This window comes from Capricornis sumatraensis, chromosome 13 (assembly GCF_032405125.1).
Source record: "Capricornis sumatraensis isolate serow.1 chromosome 13, serow.2, whole genome shotgun sequence".
NCBI lineage: Eukaryota > Metazoa > Chordata > Mammalia > Artiodactyla > Bovidae > Capricornis > Capricornis sumatraensis.
In genome coordinates, this window is record NC_091081.1 from 58,463,486 (window position 1) to 58,485,924 (window position 22,439).

The following is a 22,439-nucleotide window of genomic DNA, read 5'->3' on the forward strand; positions in this document are numbered from 1 at the left end:
GTCTTTTTGTTTAACTGAAAACAAATTTTGGAATTACATTGGCATTTTTCTATTGTGTTTTTAGCTATGTCATTTTGTGTTATTTTTTAGTGGTTGCTTAGTGTTTTCAAAACACATTCCTAACATTTCTGGTCTATTTTGAGTTAATATTGTAGCACTTCATGCAAAGCATGAGAACCTTACCACCATATAGGTCCAGTTATCCAGTGTCAGCTTCCAATTATTCATGTTCTAGTTTTCGTAAGCATTACAATTTTTTGCTTTAAATAGTTGTATGTATTTTTAATTAATAGTTGTATGTATTTTTAATTAATAGCAGAAAAATAATGTATCATGAATAATACATTGTAGAAACTCTGGATTCTCTTGTGTTCTTTCAAAGAATATTGATTGCTTTTTCTTTTCTAATTTCAGCAGAGTTAAGCTACCTTGGCTCAAACTTCATGATTAGATAGCATCACCGACTCAATGGACATGAATCTGAGCAAATTCCGGGAGATAGTGAAGGACAGGGGAGCTTGGTGTGCTGCAGTCCAGGGTGTCAGAGAGTTGGACAGGACTTTGTGACTGAACAACAACACTGAACACTACGCATGTGTACAGGGGCCAATCAGAGATTTAGCTCTACACAGAATCACTACACAGAACACTGGTCTTCATCTTTCTGGCTCTCTCCTTCCTGGGACTACCCCTCCCCTCCATTTTTGGCAGCTGTGTTTGCTCTAAACTCTGTCCTCTGGTTTTCAAGGCAGTAAAATCGAGGACCTCTGACTATTAGCTGTTCCACGTGGCGCTGACTGGGGGCTCCCCTCATACTGATAACCGTAAACGTGGGAATGCAGCCAGGGCCGTTCCTTTTCCCAGGTGTCAGTCTCCAACCCCACTCTCCACTTCTGTCTGCTTTGGGCCATCCTCCAGGATCTGCAGGTAGTTGTTTCTAAACTTTTTAGACTTACATTTGTTATCTGCAAGAGGGTTAGTCTTGCAAAACCACTAGTAATGAATATTTATTGTATTTTATTAAACTATTTAAACTGTGATGGATTGGGTGAAAGATCTTCATTTAGTCATATAGTTAGCCAGATAGTTTGAGAAGCACTAACTTAAAATAATTTGTAAAAGTTCCTGTAACCAAAATCTCTGGAGACACCCTGTTTCTATCATTCCCTAAACCTGATTGTTCAGCAAACCCTTTTATTCTCAGAGCCAACTAGTTGCTATAAAGTATATTCATTTGGCAGTGGGCGGGGGTGGGGGAGGTTTACGTAGACCATAGGTTACTCTGTTGCATGCAATGAACTATAATTAATACAGTATTATCCAAATTTTCTATACTAAACATGCTTGCTGCTGCTGCTGCTGCTGCTAAGTCGCTTCAGTTGTGTCCGACTCTGTGCAACACCATAGACAGCAGCCCACCAGGCTCCCCCGTCTCTGGGATTCTCAAGGCAAGAACACTGGAGTGGGTTGCCATTTCCTTCTCCAATGCATGAGAGTGAAAAGTGAAAGTGAATTCGCTCAGTCATGTCCGACTCTTCGTGACCTCATGGACTGCAGCCCACCAGGCTCCTCCATCCATGGGATTTTCCAGGCAAGAGGACTGGAGTGGGGTGCCATTGCTTTGTCCTAATATAAAAAAGGAACAGTTGTCATTTACAAATAAAGAAACCATTTGTAATCCGGAGACATGAGAGGGAAGCTGTCAGCAACTACAGCTAAGTGTCATGTGGCTGAAGTCATACAATACTGCAAAATAACTATGGCAGACCATATAGATTTACTCAACATTTACTTATAGTTAAGATTAATGTTTAAATGATGACATAGAATGTCCAAACCATGTGCTAAAGAGCATCTCATCAATTCTCTACTTCATTTTATAGCTGAAGCACTTTTGAGACCCAGAGACTAGAAGTACTTTAACCAAGACTACAGAGTCAGAAAATAGTATAGAGTGGAGTCTATACGAAGAATTCTTAATTACCAGTCTGACTTTTAACTTCTTTGTTGGGGTTAAAACTGGTTGTGTAAGAAAGACTTTTTTTTCCCCCTTTAATATATGTGTTTAGTTGCTCAGTCGTGTCAGAGTCTTTGCAACCCCATGAATTGTAGCCCACCAGGCTCCTCTCTCCATGGGGATTCTCCATGCAAGAATACTGGAGTGGGTTGCCATGCCCTCCTCCAGGGGATCTTCCCAACCCAGAAATCACATTGCAGGCAGATTCTTTACTGTCTGAGTCACCAGGGAAGCAGCTGCCACCCCCTCCCCCCCGCCCCTCACCGCACCCTTAGCTCTAGTTTTAAGCACAGCAGCAGACCTGGCTTCATTCCAATGATTCTTGAATAAAAACTGCAGTTGTCGAGTACATGTTAGAGCATCAGGACCCATTTTTCAAAAAAAAAAGTTACACAGATAACAGCAGAACTGGTCTATAGGAAGCAGTATTGGGAGCTGAATTTTGCACACCCAGGTTCTCCTTGTTGGCCAAGTGAATAAATTTAATGTTAATGTAGGGTTTGCTCCATTAGCCACTATTTACTTGGTCTATAAATTGCCCATGTTGCTGGTTTATAATTAGTTTATTCATGAACATTAAGTATTGCCTCTAATTGTTTCGTTCCTACCAATCCTGAACCAAGCCTGTGGTGAGCCGCCACAGCACCCAGACAGCTCTGGGTAGCATCTGGTAGCAAGTAAAACAAGGGCTGAGGAAACATTTTTAGTAAGACTTCAGAAAACTTACATTATTTTTACAAACTGCTACTTAGGGACTTCATTAATCTATTCCATTCCACTCTCATTCATCTATTGCATTCTTTTTTATGCTGTTTCCTCTCACCAACTGCTTTCTCCTTTGATTCATCCTTTGATATAATTGGATTTTGCTACAGCTATTTTTCAGCTACAATTATTTTTCTTCAGTATGTTTAAAATCATATGCTACATAAGCTGAGGCTAGACCTATGTTCTGGAGCTTCAGCGGGATAATAGTTTTGAGTTGTTTTCATGCTTTTAGCTTCCATGTCCATCCATTATATTTATTTCTACTCCCCAAAGTGGAAACATTTAAAAGTTTTCAAATTAAAAGTGGTTTTCTGGGATTCCCATAGCCTCCAACTAGCTCACAACAGGCATTAATTTGTCACAGTAGATGTCAACATGCTTTCTTTTTGGTGTGCTGACTATCCAGATGCTTCTTTAATCTTATTTCATTCCATGAATTCATTTAGTACACACGGGTTTAGTAACTCCAATATGTAAGTCACTGTACTAAATGCTAGATGCTTTAGGACAGGAGAAAGGTTATATTAAGAACCTTTCCATGTATTCTCCTGTGAAGTTATTTATAAGGTAAGTAACTATGTCACTAGAGAAGACTCTTGACAGTCCCTTGGACAGCAAGATGATCAAGCCAGTCAATCCTGAGGGAAATCAACCCTGAATACTCACTGAAAGGACTGATGCTGAAACTGAAGCTCCAATACTTCAGCCACCTGATGTGAAGAGCTGACCCACAGGCAAAGACTCTGATGCTGGGAAAGATTGAGGGCAGAAGAAGGGGACGACAAAGGATGAGATGGTTGGAGAGCCTCACGGACTTGATAGACATGACTTTGAGCAAGCCCTGGGAGATGGTGATGGACAGGGAAGCCTGGCGTGCTGCAGTCCATGGGGTCACAGAGTCGAACGTGACTGAGACTGAACAACAAGAGCTACTGCTTCACAGGCAGTGGTGAACACTTTTAACAATTATCTCTTTTTACTCCTCACAACATTCTAGTATTATCACTTTACTGACTCAGAAAAATAAGCCGTTTGCCAACGGCCACAGAGTTAGCTGGAATTTGAACTCGGCTCAGCTAGGCCCCACCACTCCCTGATATAAAATCTTTCCTGTGCACTGGTTTAGCTTCTGTTCCCACCTTTGGTCTTTCAAGTAAACCTTTTTTCAGTTCAACACAAAGATCTTTCCTATTATTTAAACTGTTCTTCATCCTCTTCTTTTTTGACATCTGTCGTAGGTTGAATTGTGTCCCCACAAAATATATAGGTCAAAGTCCCAACCCCAGCACCCCATATCAAGACCTTATTTGGAAACAGAATTATTCTTTATATAATTAATTTGGACACAGAGACAGATATGCACACAGGGAGAACATCCTGTGAAGACTGGAGTTATGCTGTCACAAACGAAGAAGCATCAAGATTGCTGGCAAACCTCAGAAGTTAAGAGAAAGGCGTGGAACAGATTTCCCCCTTTAGTGGTAACCAGTCCTGCAAATACCTTGATTTCAAACTTCCTGTCTTCAAAACTATGAGAAAATAATTTTGTTATTTAAGCTACCAGTTTGCCATACTTTGTTATAGCAGCCCTAGCAAACTAGTACATCTACACTTAGACAAGTCAGAAACTCAGATTTCTACTGCTGTCTCTTTTTCTGCATGACACTGCAATATTCCCTTTCTCTCTTTATGTGACTTTTTACATGATGAAGGTAGAACCAGTGGTATCATTGCCAAATGTGAGATGTCAAGAGTTATCTTTGAAATCTTGATCTCCCTCTCACATTTGGGCAATCATCCAAATGGCTGAAGGGTTAGAAGCATCAGCTTTGAAGTCAATGGGCTCAAATACCAGTTTCCACATTTACTAGCTGTGTAGCTTGGGCAACTCCTTAAGCCTAAGTTTCTTTCCCTATTAAAAGGGCAACACCACCACTACCACATGAAGTTTCGATGATACTTAAGGGAGAAAACATAATAATTAGTACATAAACTGACATCTAAACAAAATTACCTATTATCGTTAACGTTTCTAAAACACACAAACTTTAGAATTTGTTTTTCATAGGTATTTCAGACACATATTTGTGTACACTAAGCATTATAACCTGCCAGTATGAGAGTGACTCTAGCTATTAACTCCCCTGAGGCCTTCAGGTGTTATCAACTTTGCCTCAAATCTTAATCTCACCAAAAACATGAGAGCAGCAGGAATAAATATACTCATATTTATAAACTCTGCCCCCCCCACCCCCGCCCAAAAGCTCAATAGTTAAGTGAATAAGTGAACAACTTTTTAGGATGAGCTAGTGACTTAGCAGCAGCAGCATAGATGGAAATACGTAGGTTTAACATTTATACAACAAAAGCTTGAAAGTTAATACTGAACAACATGGATTAAAATTCCAGTATATCACTACTCTGGCTAACTCTACCTCACAGTCTGAACATGTTACTCATTTATTTATTTATTTTTTCACAGTACTCAAAAATTTAACGTTATCTGTTTGCTCTTCGTTGTTCGCTGGATTCATAGGTGCTAGCACCTATCAAATGCTTAATTGCTATCTTGGCTACTTGTCAGAAGAGGAAGTTAGAACCCAAGAAATGGCATCAGGCTGTATTTCTTTACCATGTATTTCATTAGCGTTGGAAATGCTGGTGGGGGAATGGTCAGTCAATGCAAAATTCAGAATATTGCTTTCCGAGAAAGTCAAAGTTAAAACTGACTTCTCAGAGAAGATTCTACTAACTCCGCCAGTCCTGGAAGGCGAAATTAACGCCGGATTTCTCAGACTACGTTTTCTCTGTATTCCCAGACCCTGTCCCTATGTTTGGTACACTGCTTCAAATGCACCTGCTGAATCCCGATGTGGGCGGGATTACGAATCCACGGGGCAATTTAGTGTTAAAAACAAAACAAAACCTTAAAATCAAAAACCCCCAAACCAAAACTTCTTTTAGAACCAACTACATTAGGAAACCGTAACCAATCACTAGGCTGGCCAGGGGTTTCACTTAACAGTGGTCAGCAAAGTGGAATTTGAGATGTGCTTCAGAAGTAGCGAAAACGTGTTGGCTGTCGGTTTCAGGAAAACCCACGGACACACAAGCACGCGCGCGATCACCCACAGATTGACAAATTCACGAACATTCAGAGTGACTTAGAAACGAAGTGAGAGAGTGTGCCGCTCAGGAAGGCCCAGTTAGCGGGGTCGACAAGAAATTACAATTACGGCGTAGGAAGGGTTAAAATTAGTTTTCCGCCGCAGCCTGGGCTGCCAGGGCTCCGAGAGCTTTACAAGATCGCGCGGACAGCAGAGCCTGGCCCTTCTCGCGCTCCGTAGAAGCTCTCTGGGCCTCCGCAGGCTGCGCCTCCAGCAGGAAATGACGTTAAGAAGCTGCCCGCATTAGTGCCTGTTTCGTGAGCCAATGACCGGCCGAGCAGAGTCAGAAAGTTAGTAGGAGTCTAGTCTCAGGACCGCCTCAATCCGGAAACAGAAATTCTCCAGGCCCGGCATTGCCAGAGCCAGCTCTTCCATAGAAGGGAGTGCGCATGCGACCAGGGGTCCTGGGAAACCCTTAAATACCGTCATGCGGACGCATTTGTTCTCTTTCCCTGCCGCCGCGGAGCCGCGCGGAGGCGGAGGCTCGGGGTGAGTGGGGAAAAGTAGGAGTGTTGGTTATGCAGCGTGGCTGCATTTTATTTGGAGTTGGCGTTGAGGATGTGGGGCTAATCGGGGTCCTTTCTTTAAGTAACTTACTGCTGTTTGTTTTGCAGTGCATTCAAGATTCGGCTCCACCCGTAATCCACCGCCATGGCCGAGGAAGGGTGAGCCCAGGGCTGGGTGGTGGGGCGGGCAAAGCGTGGGCCTGGACCCGGTAGCGTGGTTTCTAGATGTTCCGTGGAGCCGTAAGCGTATTTGGGCTACCTTGCTGATTACTGCCGAGTCCAAGGCGTTAGATGGTGGGCGAGAATTTGCCACACTAAAAAACTTTCGTTTTTTAGCATTGCTGCTGGAGGTGTAATGGACGTTAATACTGCTCTGCAAGAGGTGCTGAAGACCGCCCTCATCCACGATGGCTTAGCACGTGGAATTCGCGAAGCTGCGAAAGCTTTAGACAAGTACGTGTATCAGTCTCAATACTGTGGGTTGTTGGAACCGGAGCAAAACTGCAGCCGAGGGAAGAAAGCGTGAAGTTCATGGTGTTAGCACAAAAGTTCTGAATGACATCCGTTCTACAGGAAACATAGGAAAAGGTATCAGCTCAGAACTCTAATGGCCCGCTGAGTGTGTCGGTTTTGAATGGGGATGAACGTTTGATTCTTGAAGTAAAACTACAGTGTTTGAGTGATGACTTAAGTTGTCGGATACCCCTTCACTCCTTCTATGAGTGAAATCTCATAGTCTGACAAACCTGTAGGTTTGGGGGCTAATTTCACTGTTCGGGAATAGATGGGAACCTTCCTTTTGAACTTTGGAGACTTAAACCACTAAATTACTGTGGCAGAAACGTTTGGATTTAGCATGAAGTTAGTAAGCAGTAGCTGTAAAGGTCAGTGTGGGTGAGAAATACTTGTAAATTTAATCAGTGAGGTTTTTGGGCTGGTTATCTTAGCAAAACAACTCTTAAGGTTTAAAGCCAAAATTAAGGCCCACTAAGCTGAATGAATATAAATCTATTCATTTGGGGTAAATTTGCCAAGGGGACCAGCCTTTCTTGGAAAGCTGGTAGAATCTCCTTTACTATTGTGCGGGAAAATACTGTGCAATATTAGATTGGGCCCAGTACAGTTAAACAATTGCTATATGTGAAATTTATAGTTTTACAAGTTACTGAAGATTAGATGGTTCTGTAGATAGATGGAAGTAAAGAAATATGCTTTCTGGCAGCTACATCAAACTGAAGTTGTGTTCTCCCAATGCCTGGTTAGGTTTTTGCCAGTGTATCCAGTGCAAAGATGATTCTCTTATACAGACTGCAGGTGGGTTTAGACCCAAATTTTAGCTTCTGCTATTGGATTTTGTATTTCAGGCGCCAAGCCCATCTATGTGTGCTTGCATCCAACTGTGATGAGCCTATGTATGTCAAGTTGGTGGAGGCCCTTTGTGCTGAGCATCAAATCAACCTGATTAAGGTAAGTTACTCTTTGGATTTTGTTTTTCTGAAAGAGAAATTAGCTTATTGTAAATTAGGCCAGTTACAGACCTGTGTCCACATAAAGGCTATGCATTTTTGTCATACCAGAGAAAGTTTGTAAAGAACTCTTTTCTGCAGGTCTGAAAAGCATCACAAACTTGGCATTTGTTGGCTATGCTAAAGCTAGTTAGGGAAGCATTTTTATTCCCGAAGATTTAAATGCTAGTTTTATGTAGAGAGAGGATAACCTGCGCAGGATATTGATAGGTTTCTTTGGGCTGTACATGATGACAACTGGCTCCCTCTACTGAACCGTGGTGAGGAAACTGCCATGTCACCCTATCTGACTGCAGCCACCTTTCATCTAATGTGTTGTCAGTAGTCTTAGTGCCTACTGGTGTGGTGATTTATTTTTGTTCTTATTCCCCCTAATAGGTTGATGACAACAAGAAACTAGGGGAATGGGTAGGCCTCTGTAAAATTGACAGAGAGGGAAAACCCCGTAAAGTGGTTGGTTGCAGTTGTGTGGTGGTTAAGGTAAGTTGATATTTATGTCTGGCATAAATGTTGTACTGGGTAACCATGCTTAACACAAGATGTATATCAATGTTTGTTCGGAGAAATGATACTACATTACCATGCAAAACTTTTAGAGCTTAAAAGTGATTGAGGGTTCATTATACAAAGTATGACTGTTACATTTTGTGGTTAGATTTTTGTCCCATCCTTGTGTATATTACAAGCACAAACATGTTATGGTAAAATTGTCAGAAATGACACAACGTGGAATTTTGTGTGGATTTTTGAATAAGTTTTATGTAGATACCTTCTGCCCAAGTGACATTAGTGTGTCAGATGATTGTTTTTCAGTGTGTTAGTCATGCAGTCGTATCTGACTCTTTGGACCCCATGGACTGTAGCCCACCAACAGCCTCTGTCTATGGAATTCTCTAGGCAAGAATACTGGAGTGGCTAGCCATTCCCTTTCAGGGGTAATCCTGACTCAGGGATCAAATTCGGGTCTCCCAGATCACAGGCAGATTGAAAACAAGCAAAAACATCTAAGTGATTGATTTTGATGTAGGAAGTGAAAATGAAACTCATGGTACTGGATAATACAGTTGTATCCATTATAAATATTGAACGTAATAGTTCTCAAAGTGTAAATGAAACAACAGTTTTTGGCCAGGCCACAGGTGTTAGTTTCAGCAAAAATCTCCTAGTCAGTAATGAGTTAACACTGTAATAAGTCAAAAATCACATAAAAGCAAAGGTGTAATTCTCAACAGATGTAGAAAGTCTTACAGAAAAAGGAAATAAGCCATAATTAAGCCAGCCAAAAAATCTGCTTACCTGAATGTGTTTCTGCAGAAATTTAAAAAATGCTGGCAATAGGAAAGCCATGTTACGAGCCTTAAAGACATTGAAGTCATTAAGGTCCCTGAAAATGGCTACAAGACATTTTAATGGTGGGAAATACTTCATAAGTTGTGCTTTTTTTTTTTTTGTAAAGCTTCACTAACTAGTGCTAACAACTTGGGAGTTTGTAAATTTTAGTAAAATCACATTTGTTTTTTAGGACTATGGCAAAGAATCTCAGGCCAAGGATGTCATCGAGGAGTACTTCAAATGCAAGAAATGATGAAATAAAAAATTAAGTTCTTGTTTTCCATCTCTGGCTTTTTATTTGGGGCAGTAAAATTAAAGTGTGTTAATGAAGGACAAAAGATTCATTGCAAAATATCTGGATGCATGCTGTTTGTCCTGGTTTCTAAGTGAAAGCATTTTTTCCAACCAGTAAGTAATTTCAGTTGGCAAGTAGAAGAGCCCAAGTGAAGATAGGCTTGGTGATGGTCAGGGTTTTATTGGGTGGATATTTATGACTGACAAGCCAACTTATAGCCTAGAAAAGTGAACTGGACAAATCAGCAAAATAGAAAGGGGACTGGATTGGATTTAGGCCGTGGGGCACTAGAAGGTACATGAAATGCAGGTGCACTTTGTACATACCCATTAGGGCAGGTCGGGGTTTTTAATTTAAATATCAGCCACAGAAACGTGCTTTCATGTGCTCAAGTCCCCAAAATTCTCAGGGAAAGGCAATGGTGATCTGTGTACTTCAAGCCTGAGTGAAGTTGAGATTGTAGGAATATGAAATTCCCTTATAGATAACCAAGTGGGGTACTTTGAATTTCTCTACCAGTCTAAATATGCAGTGACAGGGCACATGGGAAAAGGAATTGGTTTTAATTGCAGCTTCTTTATATGTCTTAATAGATTCTCTGTACTGTATTTGTTGCCGTTTGAGTCTATGCAGTGGGAAAACCATCTGTGATCTTTTATGGGAAATAGTGTAATTCAGACTAGGAAAAATAGAATTACTGCAATGTGCATTTTCATATTGACTCTGGCCCTTATCAAAATTAGTGCTAGGAAGGCTTTGTTTGGCCTTTGTTACTCTCAGTTCAGTCATTCAGTTGTGTCTGACTGCAGTCCCATGGATCTGTCCATCATGGGGCAGGATGATGGCACAAATCCCTTGAGTTTGAGCAAACACCAAGAGATGATGGACAGAGAAGCCTGGCGAGCTGCAGTAAATGGGGTCGCAGAGTTCGACAGGAATCAGTGGCTGAACAACTGATTTGTTTCCCCCTTTTTGTGTAAGAGTAAGGGGCTTCCCTGGTGGCTTAGCTGTAAAGAATCCACCTGCATTGTGGGAGACCTGGGTTCAATCCCTGTATTGGCCTGGAGAAGGGAACAGCTACCCACTCCAGTATTCTGGCCTGGAGAATTCCATAGTCTGAGCAAGGCAGGCTAGTCTATGGGATTGCAGAGTTGGGACACTGAGCGACTTCCAGAGCAAGAGGAAGAGCTCATTGATCTAGACTGAGTGGCTTTACTAGGCTCTGCACTAAATAGCTAGCTTGTGTTCCCCAAGCTAGATCCTTTGAGTGTCCTCTGCTCGTGCTTCTACCTTGTTTCACAGCCCATAGACACCAGGTTTCAGTGGCCCCCGTGTTGGGTTTGCGTTGCTCAGTTGCAGTGGAGTGACGTTCTTCATAACCTGTTCTACCTCTCCTGAGGCGCATCCTTCAAAACCCAGCTCTAAGAATTGCAGTTGTGATTTCTGGTTGTGACTTGTCTGTAGTTTATACGAAAGTGAAGTTGCTCAGTTGTGTCTGACTCTGCGACCCCATGGACTGTAGCCCACCAGGCTCCTCTGTCCATGGAATTTTCCAGGCAAGAGTACTGGAGTGGGCTGCCATTTCCTTCTCCAGGGGATCTTCCCTACCTAGGGATCAAACCTGGGTCTCCTGCATTGCAGACCTACACTTTTGCCATCTGAACCACCAGGGAAGCCCAGGTTTATATGAGGGAGCTCATCCAAAATGTCAGGGCAGAAGCAGGTGTCTTTAGTGGGGAAAAGAATTGGTATTACCAAAGGAATTTTGGCCAGTCCATTACACGATACTGGTTTTTTCTCCCAGGGGAGAGGCTTCCAGTTCACTTGAGCTGCAAGATAACCTCCATGGCAGTTTTTTTCCTGTTCCTAATTTTTTGCCTGGTCCTGATTTTATCAAAATTTCTAGTATGTGTATTTTTGATAAGCCACTTCAAATTCTTAACAAAGAACAACCAGGACATCCATAGAAAAACTGTAAAAACGCTGTATCAGGCTGAGACCTCCTGAGGCAATGAAACCACTGAGAGGGTAACAGGAAGGCCAGGGGTCTTCAAAAGGAGGAAATAGCCTGCAAGTGTCAGACATTTTTATCTCTTAAGTGGCAAGAGGAAACAAACGCGATATTTTTTTCTTCTCTATACAAATTTAAAAGGAGGTTTCTCTTAAAATACTGTGTTGTCATAATGACACCTGGTTTCACCTGAAGTTAACTATTCTCAAACCTTGAGATAACCAATGCATTTTTCTTATAGAAATGTTTGTCTTATGCTAATGTGTTTGTCTTATGCACACTGCGCTAATGTGCTATGCATTTACCCCAAACTCTGTCAAGTCAGTTCCGCCTCATGGCTCAACCTACTTGACAAACCAGTATGTTATACTCAGATATTGTTCCCCTAATCTATGTAGACAAAGCTATTTGTATGGTAATCTGTCCTACAAGATTCAAGTTAATCATTTTACGGCCCGGGTAGAACCATTTGATGCCAAGGTTATCCCAAAATGCATCTTATGGGTGAAGGGCCTGCTGCCATTCTGAGTTTTAAGACATTCCTTTCTTTCATTAACAAGCTGCTAGTGACTATATAACATCCAGCTGAAGACTAGCAGGGGGTTACTCTTTCTGCCCCCTTCTGATGCCTATGTCAGAAGCTTTATCTCCTTTATACTTTGTTGAAACTTCATTACACAAAGCTCTGAGCGATCAAGCTCGTCTCGCCCCGGACTGAATTCTCCGGAGGCCAAGAATCCTGGCTGTCTTTTCATTTCAGCAACAACTTTTCACCACTATATAGGCAGAGGTGTTACAAAGCCTGGAAACATGGAAATATCTGTTAGTATTACTGAAGATACTAAATATCTGTTAGTATTACTAACCCTTAATATGGTGCTTGAATTTGCTTTTTTAATTTCTTTGTAGATGAGTGTACAAAGAGCTGGGCTCAAGGAAAATGTTAGGCACAAAGATTTGAATGCACCCTACACTTAGTGGGAAGAGAGCGTATTTAACCAAGGAGGAGAAATAGGATCTTGGCCTTCATTCCAGGCTGAGGATGGGGCAGGATGATGGCACAGAGGGATAGGGCATTGTCCCAGCTGGAGTCCTCATGATGCTCAATCCGCAAGGCAGAATTTGAAGCGGTGATATCTAAGAGCAATGGAGGTGTCATGGCTGGGCTGTAGAGGTACCCAAAAGGCCATCACACCTTCCCAACCTCCCAGCGAGAACCTGTTGGAAGTCTTAATCGTTGCAGGTGCTCAGGTGCTGGGGGTAGAGGAGTAGTTGGGGATCAAAGTCGAAGATGAATTTCCCAGAGGGTGATCAGTTTGGGCTACATAAATAATACATCAGTGTTCAGAAGGACTGGTGGTGATGTTGCTCTTGGCAAAAACTTGAACCCTTTTTAAAAAGCACAGCTTACACTTCAGATGGCATAAGTACACCTAAATTAATGCTTTATCACGTGTGAGATACTTTAGCTTTTTATCCAAAACCTACAAGGCCGAGTCACAGTCAGCTGATTAGAATTGCATTGCAACCTGGGTTTTGTCTGAAAAGACTTAGAAATGAGGGAGGTGGGTTACCCTGAGTTTTTAAGACCTGCACTGAAATGGACAGTTTTCTAAGCTCTCTCCTAGTTTGTATGAAGCGTACCTTGCTTAAGAGTGTTGACTTATGTTCAGTGACTACCGTCACATACATTCCTAATTTGTTTTCAGTGGCATACTGGCTTTGGGAAGGGAGTGAACAGGAGAAGAAACCGAAGTGTTTTTGTAGGTAAAAGCTGAGCCTCAAATTTACTGTTAAGGGACTAAACTGGGTTGTGAAACAAGATAAAGACAGGTGGTTATTCCATGGCTCTGCCAACCTGGAAGATTCTGTTAACCTTGCATTTTCTGATGATAAAGGGTACATCTTAGTGGGATTTTATGGTGCTATACGGACAGAGTGGAAGGGCATTTGCTTAAAAATATTGCTTATTTTTAAGCAATATTCAGAAAATGTACAGTAAGACCACATTTTGTAAAAATTAAAGAAAGGAATATAAGGGCACATCCCTGCAGAAGAAAGAGTTATACATCAAGGTTTTAATGGTTGTTTCTGGAAAGGTGGATGTTTTGCTTCTTTTGCTTTAAGGTACATTGTGTTTTTAGTAAAAAATTCTTGAAGAAATGAAATAATGGTACAAGATATTCTTAGGGTTAATTTTAAGTAGCATTAATATAAAGGTTTAACAATTTTTTATGTTTTGTGAACACGTAGCACTTGGATGCATCAGGACAGGTTTAAAAGACTGAATTCAGACCTAGCCAGCAGAGGGCGGTAAGAAGCTAGTGTTAGAGCTATCTATCCGTGTGAAGATAAACATAGACTATACTGCAAGCTCCCAGGAGAAAAAGATTCTTCTAGCACCCCTGGAAAATTGTTGGGCTTTAGGGTACTATTTCTGGTTGCGCTTGCTTTTTGTTGTGATGTTGCAGAATCCACACTCCCTACCTGGGGAAGTCAATAGTGGTGACTACAACTAAGATATTGAAACTCTACATGTTCCTAGAGGAAGAGGTTTTGCTCTGTGATAGTCTATTGTATATTCTTATTAAGCCTCTTTCTCTGCACTATACCAAGAATTTATCTGATGCCACCTGAAAACCAAAAGGTTTCAGAGCAGGCCTATTCTGGAAAATGGGCATAATTTCAAAAGCAGCAAAGCCACAGCTGTACTCTGGATTATAATCCACGGTATAGCTCCATGGAAGCACTGACTTTGTTCTGAGCTGTATCTCTGGTGCCTAGAATAGCGCTTGGTGTAGTAGGCATTCAAATATTTTCTGTCGGATGAGTAGATATGAACTGCCAATTTATGTTTAGTTAATTTGAGAGTTCTCTTCATAGGCTTAAATTCCTCAACCATTTTTGACACTTTAATTTCTTATATATATATTTTTTTTCTGGCAACAGGATGACTCCAAGTTGGGCCTCTTCTAGACTAGGATGGTGCCAAATTGTCTCAACTTCCCCTGTCTCCAACTCTTCTCTAGGGAGCAGGGCAGAGAAACATATCTTATCCCAATATGGGGTACATGGCTCTAAGAGTCTGAAAAAATAATTTTAAAAGCTATTATGAGACCCGGGAACAGTAAAAAGCACACGAGTTCAGGGAAACTATTTTTACACTGCAGTAATTTCTTTTCGAAGCCTATTTATTGAGACACATGCCAACAGCACAGTATTGTACAACTGATGTGAATTAAACCTTACACAAATGTAGTATTTGTCTTTATTTTTCCTTCTCTCAACTGCCCCCAACTAAAATTTACAAACAGATATAAAAATCCCATTTGAACCTGGTTGACTTGTTAGAGAAATATGGGGTCAAAGGCTTGTGACATTTTGCAGGGCTGACACCAGGTTAAAAGGAGCAAAATGCACATAAAAAAAATAAATATGAGATCCGTAAGGGGAAAATAAAGTATTAACATACCAAACCCTGCAAATTAAAAATCCTGTCTTCTCTTTTAGATTTGATGCTTGGATATACTTTAGTGAGTTCCAGGGGTCAGCAGATGTGTGGCTAGATGTGTGTGTGTTGTGTCTTGCTGGGAGGTACCTACCCACACATGGATCATAAAGTGATAACAGTTATGCCATTATTTTAGTAGGGAATATACATGTATAATTTTAAAGAAGAAATAAAACCTTTTCTATCTCCATCCACAAGCTGCATTTTGAAATAAAATAATCCAGTTCAAAATTTGATTCCAGATTTCTGTCATGTAAAGAGTCTATAATTTTATTTTCAGGAAAATATGAAAATGATAATGCGGATGATGTTAACGTGCAGAAGCAAAGTTTAAAGCCTTATGTGGAGAGGAAACTGTGAGATTGTTTTAGATTTTTAAATTACTGGTCAAGGCATAAAACTTGTTATTACCTTTTTTATTGCCTGCCTAGTGTTGCTGTGTAAAGTGAGGCTCATTCAAATGGTCCCAGGTTGTATTGCTGCCCTGTGGATTCTCACTAATAGACTGCAGGGCAGATGGAGGTTTAGCTAACATTCAGCTACAGTTTGAAACTATCCTTTTGGGTGGCAGTAAAAATAAGACAGGTTAAGAAATGAGCTTGTCTTCAAAGAAATTTCTGTGTTTTGGTAAAACTTCTGAGGACCTTTCTCCTATCAGGCTAGTAGAACAGTGGACAACAACAGTGTCTTTAATGAAGCAGAAACCTGCCTGTTGGATGAATCTCAGGACTCTCCATTTTCAAGTAAGATTACAGATTATTTGTGGCAAGTGAAGGTAACATTTTTAAAGCAAGCTATATTTCTGAGGGATGCAGGAGAGAAGAAGGCAGAGAAAGACAAGACTGGAGAGGAGTGATGGGCAGGTGGAGAAGGAGACAGGAAGAGAGATGGAAGGAGGGAGATGTGGGGAGGGAAGGAAGAGGGGGAGAGGGAAATGATGCATATTCAGGTTATTATGAAATAGCTAAAAAGATTTATTTATTCTACACATTATTTTCTTCAGTTAAAAAAGAATGTGACCATTCACCTTTGATTTTAGAAGGTCAGCAGCATTCACTTAACATTAGAAATCATTAGTTGAAAATAAATATAATTTAGTTGCATATTAGCTGACCAGTCACACTTCTATTGCATTGGGTACTGCCCCAGTAGTTATTTTCCCTGGTGGGTCTCAATTGCAATGGTATCTGTATGCTTTAATCATGGCCAGTCCCCAGACTTGTACTTATGTGTTGAAATTTTTTCTCAGCAGCAAAGTAAAATATTTTGCTCTACCTATACAGTTCAACTCTGCTTTCCTAGTAAGGCATTCACGTTTGGCAGTTACCAACCAGTTTGGATAAGAGATGCAAAGTCTTATTTATTGCTTTATCTAAACTGGAAAATAAGCAAAGAAAAATTTCCCCAACATATAAACAACATGTAACAAAAACAAAACCCCTGTATCTGGTCCCATCACTTCATGGGAAATAGACGGGAAAACAGTGGAAACAGTGTCAGACTTTATTTTTTGGGGCTCCAAAATCACTGCAGATAGTGACTGCAGCCATGAAATTAAAAGACACTTACTCCTTGGAAGAAAAGTTATGACCAACCTAGATAGCATATTGAAAAGCAGAGACATTACTTTGCCAACAAAGGTCCATCTAGTCAAGGCTATGGTTAATCCAGTGGTCATGTATGGATGTGAGAGTTGGACTGTGAAGAAAGCTGAGGGCCGAAGAATTGATGCTTTTGAACTGTGGTGTTGGAGAAGACTCTTGAGAGTCCCTTGGACTGCAAGGAGATCCAACCAGTCCATTCTAAAGGAGATCAGTCCTGGGTGTTCTTTGGAAGGAATGATGCTAAAGCTGAAACTCCAGTACTTTGGCCACCTCATGCGAAGAGTTGACTCATTGGAAAAGACTCTGATGCTGGGAGGGATTGGGGGCAGGAGGAGAAGGGGACGACAGAGGATGAGATGGCTGGATGGCATCACTGACTTGATGGACGTGAGTCTGAGTGAACTCCAGGAGATGGTGATGAACAGGGAGGCCTGGCGTGCTGTGATTCATGGGGTTGCAGAGTCGGACACGACTGAGCAACTGAACTGAACTGATGTAGCGTTGAGTGGAACAGCATGTAAACTGTTCCTTTACTCCTATAATTCTATGATTCCTTGATTTCTGCTTTGGTACTTTGATAATGAAAGTTAAACAACTGTGAAAAGAAATACAGACATTTCTTTTATCTTGACATTTTGCTGTCCTAGGCAGTTCCCAAACTGCTTCATGTTTGATTTTAGTCCTTTGAAGAGAGTCTACCAGGAAGAGGTTCTTAGGTAATTCTGGGTTCTGGATTCTATTTAAGATGAATCATTTAGTGTGAAAAAAACCATTATATTTCTATAATATCTATCATGATTACCTCTCAGCTTATTTCTAAATGATACAAAATTTAGGGATTTAGACAAAGTCTTCTACTTAATGGCACAAGTGATATTCTTTAATATGATCATCTAAGATAATCATTAATGGTGACTGTGGTAAATTATTCTCTAGAGTTAGTAGTATCATTACTGGCTGTGTTATTTTCTAGAAGTAACTGTGTATGCTGACCAAAATGTGGCCTTGCTACTTTCTTCCTGTGTTTCTGGAGAAGATGCTCTGTCTTGACTAGAGAGAACTGAGCTGGGAATTTAGGCCAAGTCTCCCATTGCAGACTCTACTTGCAGTTAGAACCTGAATTTTTTCAGTTGGAAAGACCTGAAAAATGATCTCATTTGGTTCCGTCATTTTCCATCTGAGAGGACAGAGCCCCATATCCCAGGATATGCTCCAAGAAGCCTTTGGACATGTGGCTAAACTGATGATAGGAACTGTCATTTTGTTGAAGATTAAAGTATTGTCTGTTTTAATGTATGTGGAAGGAATATACTTTGTAAATTGATATGGGTGTATTGATGAAGAATATCAGGGATGAGGACCATAAATATACTATGAGTCCATAAACGCTTTTTAGTACCTGAAAAATAAGCTAACAAGGGCAATTTGTTAGCTTCCGTGGAGGTGTGTACAGATGTGGAAGAATGTCTTTTACAAAGCCAATATTTATAAGCATCATCTTGCTCAGGCCATCATTTGCACTATGTATTTTGAGGTTGTGCAGTGTTTGCCTGATCTGCACTTGTTCTCTTCAATTTAGGCCACCAGCAGTGATGTAGGACAATGGAGTCTCCTGAATTAGGGACTTAACAGCAGAATCCTTGTTGGGCCCTTAATACACAGGTCAACTAGCAGATTCAACGATGTGCCTTAAAAGAGAAGGAAAGATGAGGGGAGCCATTTGTCCAGGAATGAGTGATGTGAAGAAAACCTGCCTGAAGGTGAAATCATGAGAGAGTATTTTACAAAAGATTACAGCTAGTTCTTTGCCTTGCCATCAAATAAAGTAAAAAAATAATGTAATTTTTAGAAGCAGTTATAAATAAAGGAATATTGCTATCTATAATTGGTTGTTAGGGGAATTGGACTTTTAAAAAATAATCCAGGATTAGGTATCCATTCCATAGTGTTGACAGAATGTTGCTAATGTTTGCCGAGAAGAATCTCGGCAAAGATCTCTTTAAGATGAATGAGCCTAAGACATGGATTCTCATGCTAGACTAACATGCAGTTCCTGTCCGCAAAAATCTGAAGAGACAATTGCATTAATATGCCAGTTATTGATTTGCAGTGATAACAAGAGCAGAAGAAAAACTATTTTTTTGAGATATGGAATTCTAGTGGATATGTTTTCAGATTCTGAAAGTTAGAGACAAAAAGAACCTTTTGAAAAGTGCCTTTATTTTCTTGTATTTGTGCTTTGGTAAAATTACAATGTAATTTCTGTTGTTGTTAGCTTTTGTCTTCCACTTCCTTGCTTCCCTTTGAGTGTTTCTAAATTTGGATTCATTGGAGAGAAATAGAATGCCTTAGCCAATATTACAGTTTACCATACATGATTGTTATTTTTAATATTTTAAAATGTTTTATTTATGTTTACATTGTACAAAATAGATAATTAAAATTTAGGTAATATGAAAACCATATTCAAAAACATCAGAGCTATCAATTTAATGTTTAGATAAAGACTTCAAAACTTCTCAGGAATAGCGTCTATCTAAAACATACCAAATTTAAAATTATTATAGCATTGCAATCTTGAATAAAATTGGTTTTAATTTACTGGCTGAGAAACACTTTATAAACGAGACAACAATCTCTCATTCTCCACTTTGCATTCCTTTCGAGGGTCATTTCAGGACATTCTGTGCAGTGACCAGAAGAGGGCAGCATGACCTCAGCTGTGGGAAAAGCTGCGCAAACCAATGCTTTCTACTGAGAAGGCTGGAAGCTGACAGAGAGCAGACTTACAGCAGCAGGTGCTGCAGTGTGTCTATCAAGCAGGATACACAGGAAACAAATGTGAAATAAAACTGGTTAATGCCTCTGAATGCTGCGGATTTTTACGCATATTTTCCAGAGCAGTCGCCCCTTCCCTTGTAAAAATGAAATGGGTCAGATGTTGAGATTTTTATGGGATTTAGAAAGCTGTACATGCCTAAGCCCTTGACTCCCCAGCTGGGGGGTTTCTAATCTCTATTTTTTATCCTATGGAGTCGTAATTTTCTAAGAACAGTAAACTCATCTTCCTTATTTCTTCTCAAATTTCTAAAGTGATCTTAATAATAAGGAATAAGGAACCCAGATCTCAGGCCGAAAAAACTACATGCATGCATCTGCACTATTACCATCTGTTTTGTTGCAATATTAGTACAGGAGAGAAATGATTAGATTGGTAAACCTATGGACCTCAAGATCTTAAGACCTCAGCTTCTATTTAGTATCCAGTTTGCTTTCCTTGAGGGGGCAGCTTCCAGGGAATACAAGCCTGCAGTGTGCAACTGGGATATATTTTGCTGAAATACATATATATCAATATCTCTATATATCTATATCTATCTATCTATATACATAAATTTGCATGTGTGTGAAGAACTTGTATACTTTCTTAGCTTCTTTCAGGAAATTTAACGATGGCAAATTACCATGTATTGGTTTTAAGAAAAAGAGGAGAAAATGAGGGCCGAAATTGAGAAATTTTCTTGCTACTTATGTTAGGTCTTTACTCTGGTTAGAAGAGAAAAGATTCAAAGGATTATTTTACTTTGGTGAGTTGCATTCCAGCCTCAACTTTCATTTAAGAATTCTATATTCTTTAAAGTTTCATTTCGGAGATATTTCCCAAAAACCTTATCTCTGAAATATGGATTTCTGTTGCTCATTTTCATTTACTTCTCATTTTTAATTTCCTCATATCTGCATATAATCTGCTTTGGGTAGTGCTTGCCTTTCCCCTACCCTGGCCCCATTTTGAGAAAGCAACCCTTCCTTAATGGCATAAATTTGACTTGTGTGTTCTAAATAAAGCCTTTTATTAATATGTTCATTTTTTCCATTAAAATCTTGGGTTAACAAATGCATAAATATAGCATTTATGGATTCAGCAGATGAACTTGAAATCTAGTTTACCGCTTGGCAGCTAATATCACTGGCAGGATTACTTTATCAGAAATAATGACTTGAGTGTGAATTTGAATAAATGAAAACCATAGGCATTTAATCATAATGCGGTCAGAGGTTTATCCTGGCTTCCATACTTAGCATGTGTGCACTCAATGTGTCTGACTCTTTGCAACCCCATGGACTGTAGCCCACCAGACTCCTCTGTCCATGAGATTTCTCAGTCCAGAATACTGGAATGGGTTGCCATTTCTTCCTTCAGGGGATCTTTCTGAACCAGGGATTGAACCTTCATCTCCTGCATTGGCAGACGGATTCTTTACCACTGAGCCTATACTTAGTAGGGAGGGAATATCTGATTTTAAAACCCATTCCATTCTTTTTCAATATGCTGGATCTCCCCATTAAATAATTGTAAATAAAGACACTGGTACTAATTTTCATCCCTTTTGACATATGAAGAATTTAAAAATGGGATTTGACAGGTTTTTGGTGTTTTTGTAAGGCTGATGTCTGGGCATCAGATTGGTTAGTATAGGTTGTTATAGTGTCCATACCACTTGATAAGGGTATAGCTGTGTGTGCATGTGCTCACGCGTGCACACACACCCACACACACACACACATACATACACATAGTGATTGCTCAGCCCACACTGGCTTTATGGTGAGTGATTGGGGTGGAGGCTTGGGTGTGAATCCTGGTTTCGCTGGTTAGTTATTATGAGATGCTAGAAAAGTCATTGTTTACTGAAATCCCCATTCTTTTTCTCTAAAATAGAAATACTATTACTATTTCATAGTTTTGTGTGTATGTGTGTGTGTGAAGATTAACTGAGAAAATATATGTAAAGTCCTTAGTTTAGTGTCTAGAAGATAAATGATGGTGGTTATTATGATGATAAAGAATTATCACAGCAGATTTGAATACATATAAAAAGTATAATCAGACTACTTTTTCCTTGCAAATCCCTAACCTACATAAAGATAGCTTTAAGATCTGTTAAAAACTTGGATATCCTCTAAGGAATAGGTTATAACTTTTCATTACACAGTTCTTGAGACAATATATTTGTGTAACCTTCTCAGAAAAGTTTTATAAATAGCTTTCATAGGCCATGGACTTTATTAGGGTCCTGTTCCTAAGGGATTCATAGAAGCTGGTCTGAAGATTATTTTAAAAGATTATAGAAAACTGTTCTGCCCAGTGGGAGTTTATGTCTGTTCAGACTTCTATTCTTGGCTTCAGCTCTCAACTGGCTTTGTACCTCCATAGATAACATGCGTGTTGAGTTAAGAGCATTGGTTGTGGTCATTTGGAACTTTTATTCTGAGCAGTATTTCCCAAACAAGAACATTTTGCTCTGTACTAATATACTGGATGTTTAACACAATGTGTTCACTTTATTTCTGTAGAATTACTCTGTTGTTGTTTTTGCCTAAGAAACAAAATAAGTATTTTGAAAATCTTGGTCTTTTCCTTGAAAATCCTTTGACTTTGGGTCCTTTGTTTGTTTGTTTGTTTGTTTGTTTTCAGTTGCAATTTAGGTCTTTGAGCAAAGAGGTCAGATAATCATTCTTCTTTCCCTGTCCTTCCTTCCGGTTGCCCATTTGTGCTGCCCATATTAACTTATAAATTGCATACTTGAGTAAGAGTTTCTTGAAGGTAGGAAACATTCTTCTTATGTACTTTCCCTAATGCCTAGTAAGATATTTTGTTCAAATGGTGCTTAACAATGAAGATGTGACTATGAACTGTAGCC

At 40.0% G+C, this 22,439-nt stretch overlaps 1 protein-coding gene and 3 non-coding genes across 4 annotated transcripts; all 4 read left to right on the forward strand.

The window, feature by feature from the left end:
* Window positions 1-6,369: 6,369 nt before the first annotated feature.
* Window positions 6,370-9,629, forward strand: RPS12 (ribosomal protein S12). Its single transcript, XM_068985084.1, has 6 exons — window positions 6,370-6,441; window positions 6,567-6,617; window positions 6,795-6,911; window positions 7,823-7,925; window positions 8,363-8,464; window positions 9,507-9,629. The coding sequence occupies exons 2-6, from the start codon at window positions 6,604-6,606 to the stop codon at window positions 9,567-9,569; spliced, it is 399 nt and encodes a 132-aa protein (XP_068841185.1). The 5' UTR covers window positions 6,370-6,441; window positions 6,567-6,603; the 3' UTR covers window positions 9,570-9,629.
* LOC138090033 (small nucleolar RNA SNORD101) lies at window positions 7,132-7,204 on the forward strand. Its single transcript, XR_011145856.1, has one exon. It is a non-coding gene; the product is annotated as a small nucleolar RNA SNORD101 (small nucleolar RNA).
* LOC138090040 (small nucleolar RNA SNORD100) lies at window positions 8,205-8,281 on the forward strand. The gene has a single exon (XR_011145863.1). It is a non-coding gene; the product is annotated as a small nucleolar RNA SNORD100 (small nucleolar RNA).
* On the forward strand, window positions 9,257-9,386 carry LOC138090039 (small nucleolar RNA SNORA33). Its single transcript, XR_011145862.1, has one exon. It is a non-coding gene; the product is annotated as a small nucleolar RNA SNORA33 (small nucleolar RNA).
* Window positions 9,630-22,439: the final 12,810 nt, after the last annotated feature.

Excerpts from the sequence above, each read along its gene's own strand:
- RPS12 (XM_068985084.1), top strand. Across the intron at positions 6,912-7,822 it reads GCTGCGAAAGCTTTAGACAA|GCGCCAAGCCCATCTATGTG; the intron begins GTACGTGTATCA and ends TTTGTATTTCAG. Across the intron at positions 8,465-9,506 it reads GCAGTTGTGTGGTGGTTAAG|GACTATGGCAAAGAATCTCA; the intron begins GTAAGTTGATAT and ends TTTGTTTTTTAG.